General features: G+C 33.2%; 3 protein-coding genes across 3 annotated transcripts; 2 read left to right on the top strand and 1 right to left on the bottom strand.

The window, feature by feature from the left end:
• Positions 1 to 1,112: 1,112 nt before the first annotated feature.
• Positions 1,113 to 5,334, top strand: PHYBLDRAFT_145401 (hypothetical protein; the record flags this gene model as incomplete). The annotated part of the gene is made up of 7 exons (XM_018431429.1): positions 1,113 to 1,134; positions 1,313 to 1,380; positions 4,285 to 4,566; positions 4,623 to 4,751; positions 4,820 to 4,873; positions 4,941 to 5,105; positions 5,176 to 5,334. 7 exons carry the CDS (start codon positions 1,113 to 1,115, stop codon positions 5,332 to 5,334), a joined length of 879 nt encoding a protein of 292 aa, XP_018291974.1.
• A 760-nt stretch (positions 5,335 to 6,094) lies between these two features.
• On the bottom strand, positions 6,095 to 10,919 carry PHYBLDRAFT_168355 (hypothetical protein; the record flags this gene model as incomplete). The annotated part of the gene is made up of 7 exons (XM_018435845.1): positions 6,095 to 7,444; positions 8,012 to 8,475; positions 8,532 to 8,655; positions 8,700 to 8,767; positions 8,810 to 8,878; positions 9,247 to 9,290; positions 10,699 to 10,919. The coding sequence occupies 7 exons, from the start codon at positions 10,917 to 10,919 to the stop codon at positions 6,095 to 6,097; spliced, it is 2,340 nt and encodes a 779-aa protein (XP_018291973.1).
• A 2,407-nt stretch (positions 10,920 to 13,326) lies between these two features.
• On the top strand, positions 13,327 to 13,704 carry PHYBLDRAFT_145399 (hypothetical protein; the record flags this gene model as incomplete). The annotated part of the gene is made up of 1 exon (XM_018431428.1): positions 13,327 to 13,704. A coding segment is annotated over one exon (378 nt), but the record flags the coding sequence as incomplete, so codon positions are not given.
• Positions 13,705 to 13,745: the final 41 nt, after the last annotated feature.

Below are 13,745 nucleotides of genomic sequence, written 5' to 3'. Positions count from 1 at the left end.
GTCTCTATTGAATCTTGGTAAGTTATTAAAGATATAACTTACTATATGTATGATACATACATAGACTTTTGTTTTGTTGACTGATTTTGCATCAGAAGCCATGGTGGGAGAACCAGCTACATTCATTTACATGCTCACAGGAGCAACAGCATGCACTAAAGCCATTGGCTGACTCTGCAAAACAGCAGACACAGGAGTGTTCGAAGTTTTTGCTTTGATATCAGCAACATCTTTCATGACAGTGGTCATGTCACGACGCAAGATGGCAAGAGAGTTTGTCATCTCTCTCTCAGCAGGAGTGCGTCAAGTGGGATAGCTTTCATTTTGGTTAGACATATTCTATTAATTTAAAAAATATAAGTTCAAATATGTATTAACTGTTAATGCTTTTATATTCTTTGAATAAATTTCTATTATACACTACAATTATATTTATTATCAAACATACCAAAATAAAAGACAGAAAAAGATGGGAAGATAGAGAGAGAAAGTGTGAGTATAAGTAAGAATAATTGTAAGAGTGCGTGAGCAAGGGTGAGTAAGATTGTAGCAAAAACGTATATTTATATTTCCAAAAAAAAGGATGTCTAGTCTTGATTGATCTTGGTTAAAAGAATATATCTAAAGTAACTTCTTGTACACACACTGTGTAAATTGATACAAAGATTGCTTTTAGATACTACACCATTATATCTATTATGCTTTTTGGATATTTTTTTTGAGTTTCATTTTTTTTAATTATCTATTTTGTTTTTTTTGTATTTTATTTACTTATTTTTTTTATTTTTCTATATTTTTCCATATTTTTCCTTATTGACCATTTTCTTTTCTTTTCTTTCTCTTTCTGATTTTTGTTATAACTGTGAATTTTACTGGTAAGATACATTCTTCTTAAAAATACTTCTGTACAGACAACAACAAGATTAACACATTCTGTTGTCATAGATACATATATACTCTCTTAGTGTTTTACTATATTTGCAAACTTTTTTGGTAACATATCTTCTTTTTTTTAAAGCAATTCTTTTCTTCAAATGTAACTAAATAATAATTATTATTTCAGTTGTCATAGATACTAGCGTGTTTTTTCCTTCTGATGTATTCTCTTTACAATGGCCATCCGGATTAGTCCAGGTTAGTAACTATACTTCATGTCATCATCCTATAAAATTATTCTGACTTTTCTCCTTCTTTTTTATAGACAATATCGCCAAAAATATTCCCTACAATTAAACAAGACCATCAACATGGTAATATTTTATTTTTTATTTACTTTTAATATTTATCTGACAGAATATAATTTTTATTACAGATGAATATTCATCTGCCAAACACGCAATAAATCAAGAACCTCTATCTCTTGGCGCCATCATTGACATGGTAAGACTTCTTCTTTTATTCTCTTAATATGTATGATAGTATTATTTATACTGTATATTAATATATGTTTTTTACTAAAGGTTATATCAACTTTTGACAAGTACTATCTAGGTCTACAAATAAATTGACTTTCTTCGGGTACGTTCATTACATATTCTGTCACCCAATTCACTCAAACTAACTTCTCTATATTATTTTCATTGTTAAAGAAATTATAATTGACGCCATGTCTCGAACTCTCAAAATTTTATTTTTATCTTCTTCAGTCATTATATTGTATGTATTCTCAAATTAATATATCACTCACAACATGTAAATATTTAAATACACATCTAACTTCTCTTCTATTATGTTAAATAGTATCTGTGCCAAAGATAACTACTGAATATGAGAGTTTACAAACATTATATATAAAGCACTGCTTGATTTGAGTCATATGAAGGATACCGGTGAAGATGGCCCGAGGCATATAATATTATTCCAATACTATCAACCTAGAATCATTCTATTTTTTCTAATAAATACAAAAATAAACTATAATTCAAACCAATAATAATTGAATATCAAGTAATTGGGGGAGCAGATAATCTATGACCTCATAATAAAGAGTGTTAATGATTGGCTTATAAGCAATAAAATGTCCATGGTTCTAACTATTCACCCAGGGATAGTTCAACAATACACATGCAACGTAGTCCCTGATTATTAACCTTTAACATGGAAACAGATTGTATTACAGCAAAAAAACAAAGTTTGAAATAAAGTTTTCTTGGTACTCTATTATATACAAAGATATAAAATTACTATTGACCCCAACTTCACTAGTGCTATCAAACTTTACACTTGTAGATAGCAGGTCTGTGCACATGTAACCAGATCAGCTTTGGTACCAGTGGAAATAGGCAAAACCCCACTGTAAAATGCGGAATATTCACAATAGTATGCCTGAATTTCCCGGTGTGTATTTATTGTTATTTTTCCAGTGAAATCTTGACCAAATACTGTCTGAATGAATAAAATTCAGCATGAATTCGATCGGAATTTATGATGCCAATTTTTTAAAATTCGTGAGCTAAATGAATACAATTAGTATACTGAATTTTAGGAACACAAAAAGAAAAAGTGTGATATACTTTTATGTGATATATTTTGGTCGTGAAAATATAGACGCACTTTTATCAGATCGCAGATTTTTCATTTTATATTGGTTTTGGGGTTTTTTTTAAATACAGCACATAACATTCAACATCTTTTTATTACTATATATGGGTTGTTAAAGAAGAGATTTGGTCAAGATTTGGTTAAGATTTAGTCAAGATTTAGAGGTTTATGGGTCATTTTAAAGGTTTTTATTGATTTGAAAAAATTTTCTTTTTGTTTCTAACTATTTCTATTCGTCTACATCACTAATCGTCTTCTGTTGCAATTGGGTAGAAACATCACACTCGATACCGTCATTTATTTTAGTGGATACTATGTTATTCCTTTCGAACATCCATTGGTCCACCCCTGGTGCAATTGACCCCTACTGTATTCCATTGCTTGCTGCGGCACGCCTTCTTGGCCTGTTTGTTTACTTTTATAAAAAATAATTATAGGGTGGATTAGAAAGAATGTTCTAGGTATATTTATTTGAGAGCAACAGATTATTTAAAAAATATGAATGTACTTACAATAAAGTTAAATATGAGAACAGATGGATGTCTTTAACATAAAAATGGATATATCAACGTTTTAGTTAAATGTCTCAATTATAGTAATATTGTCTATAAAAATAATAACTTCTGTTAATACGATGCAAAGTAAATAAGACTATGGTTTGCTTACCAGACAGTTCAGAAAACAGAAGAGTTGACAAACACAAAATACAATGACATTATCTATAAAATATAATCTTTTATTAGAATGAAATAAAGCGTATCAGACTATTTTTTGCTTACCAATTATTTAATACAATAGAAGAGGCAGCATGCGGGAAATGGAGATATTATCTATAAAATAATTTCTTTTTATTAGAATTACATACAAAGAAGTAGAATGATTATTTACTTACTTGTCTGTCTGTAGAGAATAAGAGTCGGTGTATAATCAAAAAAAGAGGACCGAGATAAAGACCAGTGACTATAAAGTGTATGGTATACATAAGAAAAATAATAAATACAAGTTGTATCTTGAAGGTATACGTTAATATTTATATAACATACCATTTTGTAAACCCTCCCAAGGTATATGTCTTTGTTAACGGGCCAGAAAAATCTAAGCAGAATAATTAATACATAAATTGTGAATAAATATTCAAGTATATTTTTATTACCTTTTTATCATTACTTTTGAGGCAGTTAAGAAGGACTTGGTGGTTTAAAGCATAGTGTATCATGCTAGAATAAAAACAACAATATGATTAGGTCTTGAAACTTTGATGTGAGTTGATGCTTACCATGTTAGACATTAAGAAAGAAGTAAAGAAGAAGAAAGAAGAAATTAAAAAAAAATGGGAGAAATTCAAAATTATAATTTTATGACCGTTGACCCTGAGAAACTGATAGAATCAATTGAGCAAATTGAAAGTCATTCAACCCATCCCGATTGAGACAAGACATTACATACTAAACCATAATCTCTTACATTTTTGTAATGGATGTAAGCTATTACAAATGCCTTTCCAAGTCGGCTTATAAAGAAAAGTATAATATAGGGATCAAAATGCTATAAAGAGCATCATCAGAAAAATAATCTTTTGGTGCCTTACTTTCCACTTTTACATATGTTTTGATTTATTTTATTATTTTATAGAAACCCGACTCTAATTATTAAAGTATTCACAATATTTCCATTTCTTTCATTAGCCTTAAATATCTCAATTCATGTCTTCTAATACGCAGCAAACCAAAAAAAACAAAAAAGACGACTACAAAAAAGTCTGTTCAACAAACTGCTGGGACAGCAGCAAGCACAAGACAACGGGAAATTTTTCCCAGCTTGACAGTTAGCTCAGAGCTAGATGGTACTGTCCTGTCCACTTCCTCCACCATGAGCACCCAACTGAATGAATCTCATTCACTTCTGGAGAAGGTCTACCACAACATGCGAGCAACCAATGGCCAGAATAACAATTCGAACCATAGTCCCATCGGTCAGGCTCTTACTACAGGAGAATATATAAAGTACCGCCTTCCAACGGTTTCGGTAGGATATATACTAGTAATAGAATATTGCAAAGTTACTTACATTATATTTTGCAGAGATTGATCCGTTCTCAAACACGAGCAGTTCTGGCAACAATGCCATTGACAGTCAATGAGGGCGCCTTCTCGACATCCAACCGTCCCATTGCTGATGTAGTGCAGAGCTACACACATCAGCAAGCTGAAGTAAAGTCTGTTTCGTCTGCAGTTGTGGAAGAGAAAACCCGAAGACATATTTTGTATATGCTTCAAAGGGCAAAAGCTTTGCCAGAAAAGATAGCTCGACAAAATCGGATTTCTCGACGCCGGTCCAGAAAGAGAAACATAAGTATAGTCAACAGTTTTTGTGTAAACTATTTTAACTTTTTTTTTCAGATTCTTGCAGACTACAAGGCAATTCACTTAGCTGACAAGGCCAACCTTGAGTCTAAGTTTGGTGAGACTGTCGTTGACCTTCTGGACTATGACATGTTATCTGATATTGAGTCAGATGAGGAGAAAAATAAAACTAGATATACTCCTAGAAATAGACATCTCTTGGTAAGGCTCTCATGATAAAAGTTATTTTTTTTAATACTTCTAACTCAAAAGTATTTATATTATAATGCAGGTGGATGAATACTTTACTGTTTTGAAGAAACAGAGACTTGCTAACAAGGGACCAGACGTCATTGGCATTTCTGTCTATCCAATTATTTTGAGAAACACCGAGTTATCGAATGAGAAAAAGGCACATGTTGCTGCTTGGATTCACATACGCCAACAATAAATCGTTATTTTGTTTACAAAGTGCATATAGTACTTTAATGATTTTTATTGATTGTGTTGAATGATGTGGGGTGAAGTGGTAAAATATAATCAGACGGTATTGTCAAGATGAGAAGCAATTAATATATAAATAAAAGGAAAAAGAAAAAGACAAAATCAAAAATCAAAATAATAAATTATTATTTTATTTTATTTTATTTTATTTTAAAGCCAATTAATAAAAAAAATATATATACAAAGCAATTATTTAATTATATAACCCTGATTGTTTTATCCTCGTTTTTTTTATTGGAAATTATAATACCGATATTAGCAAGAATATGTAATAAAGGCAAAGAAAATGGTAAATGTTGGGTATTAAATATACAAGTTTTTTTGTCTTTTATATTATTGATAAAAGCAAGAGAAATAAATAATGGTTTTTACTATTCATTAATAGTTAAAAAAAAACTGGTAATATAATTTACTATAGCTTTTTTAAATACTTAATAAAGAAGTAATGTTAAAACTAAATAAGAATACAGAGATAAATAAAGCTAAACCTTTTTACAGTCAAAAAAACTCGTATTATAATTATTTATACTGGTAACCTAAATAGTTGTTATTTTTTTTGTTTTTTATGTAACTACTTTTCTAGGCAGTGGAATAACCAGGTGCTTTTGCATCCCACTCTGCATTTTATGCATAGTCAACACAAAGCACGAATGCAGACGATGCACTGGAACAATGCACGAAGCATCTTCTTCCATAAATTCCTTGTCTCACAACTGCAGACCTTGATCAGCTAATGGCTGATGACTACTTGAATGGTAGGCAGAAAACCATTTAATGAATGCAAACGTTGACACTCTTTTGACTCCACCAATCTTGATGGTATGAGTAAATAAATACTCTATTTGACCAGGGAATTCAGATACATTGTCATTTGTTCTCTCAAGAAACAATACCCTCACAAAAGACCCGCACTTCTTCTTTTCACCACTGCAGTACTCTTGCCCCAGCAACAAAATCTTCTTCACCTTTTGAATCCGATTGTTCACAAATACATCCTCACCAATTGGGATTCTCCCTACCACACAGAAGGAAACACTTGTACTCTGGTAAGCCTTGACATAGAATTCAAATAACCACTGATAGTGATCATCCTTCATCATAGTCAAAGACTGCAACTTGATTGGCAATGTGGTCGGGGGCAAGGCCTCACTTCCGGTGACATTGTACCATGGATTGGTAGCAGCTTGCTGGAACATTGCTAAGCTAAATGGCAACGCAGAAGGGTGGCCAGCATCCAAATTCAAGGGAGAAGAGCTGTCGGAATTTGATTTTACTTGGGCAACCCCCTCAAGGAACTCTATCAGTGGTGATGAAAGATTGGTAGAATACGCTCGAAGAAAGCTACCAATGAATGTTTTCTCCAGGAAGACTCTCATGAAGGTGACCTCAAGACCATTGTGACAGTTCGTCTTGATATTCTTCAACTTGCCATTGTATCTCTCGAAGCTATACAGCCAGAATGTGTATACCGGACCAAAGTTAAGTATTGACTCACGCAAGTGCATATGCAAGTGCATATTTGGCGTGATGCTGCTCTCTCCATAAAGAGTCTCACACTCTTTTCCGAATTCTCTAAGGAGATGGTGTGCGCTGTCAATTTCTGAATATGTGACTGAAGGACTGGTCAACTTTCGGCATGCTTTTACAAAGAGAGTCCAGTTTTTGTAGTCGTCTTCAGGCAAAGCGTCTTTTAGTACCACCAACGAATAAATCAGACACCACGATTGCCACTCGTCTGCCTTCATATACGGGAAACCAGATTCGATCTTTGTTGATAAAACGGCATACCCAGGAGGAACAAGAATACCATTGGCAAGACGTTGCATACGGACAAGAACAGCAGTTGGGAGATACCTCAGGTCTTTCCAAACACTGATCATACGCTTTGCTGTCCCAAGAAACAAATTGTGCATGGGATCAACAATCGTGCATCGGACAGGATCAAAGTAGTGTAGGTGATGCAACTCGGAAAAACAGGTGTCATGCTGCTTCTTCAAAACAGCTCTCTCTGCATCAGATTCTGCGAAGAACCACATCTCAGCTTCAGTTGCATTTTCCTCTTTTGTTCGGGAGACCCAGTTCTCATGATTGAATCCAGAATAATTGATCTTACTTGTTCCAGCAACAGCAGTGAAATGACGCTTGCATATGTGACAGGCGTTTGTACTTGCAAATCCTGTAAATCCAGCAGTCTTTCTTGCAGCAGGTATGTTGCAAGCAACACACATAAGAGCAGCGCGGATACTAGTATCATTGGGGAACTCTGGAGTTTTCATAGTTATGCCACTATATAACTCTACCAGCTCGTCTACCAGAGGTTCCAAGAAGTTGTTCATCTGGTCGATCTTCGCTTCCTTTGGACCAGGCATGACACCAACAAGGATAATGTTTTTCGGCTTCATTCTTTCTTCCCTAGGCAGGTTGTTCATTGACAGGTACAAGGCCCCACTTGCATGTGTACGACCCTTGAATGGTTGAAACCAATCCACATTCAATGTCAACATCAAAGAATGGTTGTGATTCACAAAAGGCTCGTCATCTTCATCAAGGAGCTCAGACCACATTGCACCATCATAGACGTCCAACAAGGTACTGTTTACGGTTTCCCTCGATCTCCATTAAACGATTTGATGCTCGAACCCAGGTTTGGCGAAATGCTGTGCCAATGCATTCTTGAGCGAGTTGTATGGGAAAACCATGATAGGGATGGGGCGATCAGCTTTGGTGTCAGAGAAAAGAGGATTTCCGCAGTATGTTGGTGGTGTGATTGTGTATTTTTCGAATGTGCAATTTGGTTGGCAATTGCCTGGTAGGTAAATTGCAAAGCACTTGTTGCAGACGGTGTATTTGACAATGCTTTTTGTCATGAAATTGAAGCCGGTCATAGTCTTTAATGCATCAATGGTGAGTGAGAAATCAGTATCCTTATCAAAGGCAACAAGAAGATGGCGGAAGAATTTCAACATAGCAGTTCCACCTGCTTGAACCAAGTAAAACGCCTGAAAGATAACGCCAAATAGAGCCATGAATTGGCTTTTTTGAGACATTTCATGAATTTTCAAAGAAGCAACTACAAAGGCGAGTATTTCTGTTAATTATTTGTAACACAATTTATGTATATTTCTTTTTTAAATGTATGCATACCGGAAGCAACCATGTCTTCAAAATCTTCAACACCGGCAACCTCAACTTTGCTCTCATCTTCAGACTCATTGCTTGAATCAGGATCATCATTGTCAGAAGCCAATGATGTTGTCTCGACATCAGACTCTTCGAATTAAAAAATCTCATCTTCTCTCAAAAAAGATACACTCTGTACGGTAGTTTTGGCTGATACAATAGAATAATTGTCTTCATATATAGTAAAACCAGACTATTAGCTATCTAAATTATGATTTATTAAAAAAAAAATTTATACTCACAATCAATCAATGTTTCAGAGACATCTACTATCTCAACGTCTGTCTCTTCTTTGACAACTTCTGTATTAACTGATAATTAACAAAAAAAAAATATTAGATTACAATTTATTCAGTAATGCGCGTACTACTCAAATGTCATTTACCTCAATTTTTTGGGCCAATGTCTAATAACTTATCAGCATTATTATGATGCTTAAAGGACTGTGCATTTTGCAAAATTCCGCCAATTGCATTTTTAGTACATGATGAACATGTACACATAACAGTGTAGGTTTTAGTTGTAGAATTCATAACAGTAAGAATAATATTAATAATAATAAAATAATAAAGAGGTATATACTATATTTTATTTTCATCTTTTATATATCTCTTATTTTTGTCATTAATAATGAGTTGATATATCTTGTTTACTATGTCATTAACTACATTGAGCTTACCGTCCCTATTAGCAAGAATTACAAATGGATTTTGATACAGCAATCTTTTCTTAAAAAAAGTGTGCCTGATTATTAATGGGGCTTCAATTTAATAATCACTGATATAATGGCGTAGTTTTTCTCTTTCGCGTTTTTTTAACATGATATCAATTCTCGCTCATTTTGGCAAGTGGCCTTTTTTGGATTTTCTTTTTCTTGTATTTTTTATGACATCAATTCTTGCTCTTTATTTCAATTTTTTTTGATATACTTTCTTATTAAAAATAAGTCATATATCATACATTATTATATTCTAATAAAAATTGGTATTTTTTGCGATGCAATAAAAATATTATTGAGTCTAAATTAGGTGCATCTGTAACAACAAGTTTTTCCTTCCAGAAAAATAATTAAATACTACATTTAACATTTAATATTTTATTTTTATTTTTTATTTTTCTGCCAAGTCAATCGAAACATATATTTTTTAAGACAATTGTGCGATTTATTGCCTAATTAATAAATATTTGTGTTTGTATCTGTGTTTATTTAATATAATCAGAAAAAATTGCAAATTCCCATCTCAAGAAAAAAATATATTGAGAAATGATGGTGTTTGAAATATTTTTCCAAATTTTGCCAAAATTCAAAAAATAAAATTCGACCGAATCCACCCTCCTTTTGCAGTGAAAGTACTGGAGACGATGCAGTTCAGACCAGCGAACATCATTTTCAACTTCAAGACGATGTCTCTCAGCTTCAGTGGTTGCATTCCTCCAGACCTCAGCATCCTTACAATTATCATTCTTAGTGCAAAGGAGCCACTTTGAGAAATCAAATCCAGAATAATCGACAGAGCTCATTCCAGCTAATCGGGAGAATTGGTGATTACATTTGTGGCATGCATTTGTACTGGTATGAGACATGAATTCACACACTTTTTGGGCAGCAGGGATGTCGCAGGCAACCATAAACAGAGCAGTGCAGATGGTGGTACCATTTGGGCATTGATATGTCTGGACTCTGACTCCCTTGTACAACTTTTCTAATTTGTTAACCAGAGGTCTGAGGTAGGAATTTATCTCGGATGTTTTTGCTTCTTTTGCACCTGGCATTAACCCAATGAGAATGACATTTTCTTTCTTGAATCTTACACTTCGAGGAAGATTGTTTACAGCCAGGTAAATTGCACCACACGAATATGTCACACCATCGAATGGCTGGAACCAGTCAATGTTTAAGGTCAACATCAGTGAGCAGTTGCCATGAACAAAGGGAATTCCATTGGTGTCTTTCAAATCCTTCCACATCAAGCCATTATACACATCAAACATATTATTCTCAGCCTTCGGACTATGGTTCCACGAGTCGATTTGGGTTTCAAAATCAGGCCAAGAAAAGAGAGCTTTGATCGAATTCTGAACAGAGTGATACATATATGTTCTTTTTGGAATGGATGACTGATTTACTGACTTGAACAAACTATTACCGCACATTGAGTTATTCCCAAATTTATCAAAGATACAGAAGCAAGATGTTAATTCATTGTTCTCATATATGCTGTGACATTCACTACAAGAAACGTATTTCTTTATACCATCTGTAAAGATATTGAATCCTGCCATGCTTTTGAGACCAGGGATGCTAACTGGGAGACGGAATGGATCTCTGAAAAGCTCGAGTATTTTGTTCATGATGGCAATGAGAAGAATGGCGCCTTCATCAATGACGTACAAGGATACAAATAGTGCAAGGACCTGTATGAAAAAAATGATGGATGAAACTCAATTCTGAGTTGAATTCAGAAAAGTTGTCTTTTTTAAAAAAAATTAATTTCTATTATTTTATACAGCAGAACCCAATATCCATTATGAAAGTGTGCAAACCTTCACTATCAAGCATGTTATCCTCACTGGAATCATCTTCAAAACTGTCAGAATCAAGATCAGAGTTAAACTCTTCATTCTCATAACCAAAGACAGCATTGGATTCTGAGAGAGGTAATACTTGAATAGGCTCTTGTGTCTCCATGTCTACTTCTATACTAGTGTCCATTTCTACCGGAACCATAAAAGAAGTTAGAGCAAATAAAAATAAAAATAAAAATATATATTTTTATCATCAAAGTCATAATCCATATCATAATCATTGTCTATGGCTACCGAATTCTGTTCATCATTGTTGATAACTTCAGGAACATAGCTTACAATAGTTTTGACTGATCTCTTAATAATCACTACATTACATATGTTATTAAATCGAAAATATAAATATAAATATAATTAAAACATAAAAGAAAGTTCCCTACATCTATTACAAAAGATGTTCATTCTAGCATCGTCTCTTCTTTTATGAAAGTTAAATGTCTGTACAAACACTGTATCTGATCCTCCAAATCTTGTCTTGCAAATAGCACTGGAAAAATAGGGTAATTTCATCTGGATCAAATGTACCAAAAATGTAGATGATTGAGCCGATATCATCACAATTTTTGTGATATATCATTTTGAGCAATGGTACGATATCATCTATGGTGCTGATGCGTATCATCATAACAACGGGTACACGAAAACCCAATGTAGAACGATTGTCAGTCCGCAAACTATGGAAACTGAATAAATATTGTAGTTACGCTTTACTCCTATCGAGTCTACCTCTTTATGTGTTATATTTTGAGGTCTATAAAGAGCTAGCGTCCCATATTATTATTTTTACTGGGTTTTTTTATTGGCTGCAGAAATGCTTTAAAAACTATCAAAGAGATGATTGTAGGTTTTTTACAATATAAAGAAATGATGATAGTTGGTTTTTTATACGTGCTCAAAGTGATGAAACTAGGTTTTTTATACACACAAAAGCAATGAAACTAGGTTTTTTTACAATGGAAAAGAGAAACAAAGCATGGGTAGATTTTTATAAACAAGCCTCTTTGGTTTGTTTATTTATTTTACTTTTATTTATTTATTTTTTGGAAAAACATTGGGTTATACATTTTTTGTTCAATTTTGTTTTATTTGATAGGAAAATCTTTTCTAGATAAAAATCCTAATTTCGCGACAGTTTTGATACTATAGCTATTATAATCGCTAATACTTCTTGCTCGCTATATATAATTTAAAGCCTTCCGGGAGTAGACATGGAATACATACTTTAATAGCGGGAATGCTATTAAAAAATGATTAATAGAAAAGAAGAATTAGTAAATGATTTAAATTGAAATTTCTTCATAAATACTTACAAGGCGGAGAAGACTTGACATAAAATTGATATAAACATGTTCTTCAGAATTATCAAGACAATACCAGTAGTCTTTGAATAGAGATACATTCTAAAAATGAATAATTATTAATATTGTGCGTAGTAAAGGCGTATTTATTAAATATATTGTAGTTAACTTACCAAATATTACTGATTATACGTCTTCGTGCATAATATTAGACATAACTAATAAATCATAATAAAAATAAATATATATCTATGAGGAAGACAAAAGAATAATTTGAATTTTTTTTAAGAAAAAAACTTACCATCATGTTCGATTAAGAGATGATGAGACTCAATGGAAATGAGTAGCAATGGCTAGACAAACAATATGATGAGTAACAAAGATCTGTAAGATAATGATATCTTACCTTGATATATCAGACAGAGTATAGCCAAACAAAGAGACACATATTTGGTATTGAGCTATAAAAGAAAGAAAAAATTATAAGTGAAATTGTAAAAACATAAGCAAAAGAGAAACAAAGAAAATATCAATAATAAATGTTGTTAAAAGAAAAAAAAAGGAAAAAAAAAAGACTTGTCTTAAAATCCAGTTTGACCCTGACAAAATGCGGGCTGTAAAAAGTAATACTCCAAAAGAAGATGACCACCGTCATCTTGAAATACTACTTTGTGCCTCATTGAGTTAGAAAAGAAGTTGTCTAAATGTGGATCAAGCGGTTGGGAGATGTGCTTAAATATCAAATGAAAGGTAGAGAGTTAATCTGCACCGCTTATCCTCTTTACTAGTATGTGAATTTTAAATATGATATAACAAGTGTAGTGAATTGTACAATATTAGTTGAAAATTATTAATATTTATTTTATTAACAGAAAATGACAAAGCGTATTCCTACTGCTCCCCGCCGACCCAACCTATGCATGAATGCTGTTCTTAATAGCACAATTGCAGGTGTTGTTGCTCCAATTGATACACCAACTCCAGAAGTAGCAGTTAACACAGCCCCTGAAGTTCAAGTCGCTGTGACCCCAATGGATCACGTCCTTACCTTGTTGGCAGCCAACAATGTGTCGATGCAATCCTTGCAAGAAAATGCAAAAGGAGTGACTGACGCAATAACTCATTTGAAGAATGGCCTGGATTTGTCCAACAAGACAAATGAATTTTTGAAGAACTCGGTCCTTCAGCTCATGACTGAAAATGCTGAAATAAAAAAGGCAATGACCAGCCAAAATTCCGTGATGCCTTCTGCTGTACCAGCGGATTCTTCTTCTTCCATGGATGATGATCTTGT

The sequence above is a fragment of the Phycomyces blakesleeanus genome, assembly GCF_001638985.1.
Source record: "Phycomyces blakesleeanus NRRL 1555(-) unplaced genomic scaffold PHYBLscaffold_10, whole genome shotgun sequence".
In the NCBI taxonomy this organism is placed as follows: Eukaryota; Fungi; Mucoromycota; class Mucoromycetes; order Mucorales; family Phycomycetaceae; genus Phycomyces; species Phycomyces blakesleeanus.
This window is presented reverse-complemented; position numbering and strand designations above follow the sequence as displayed.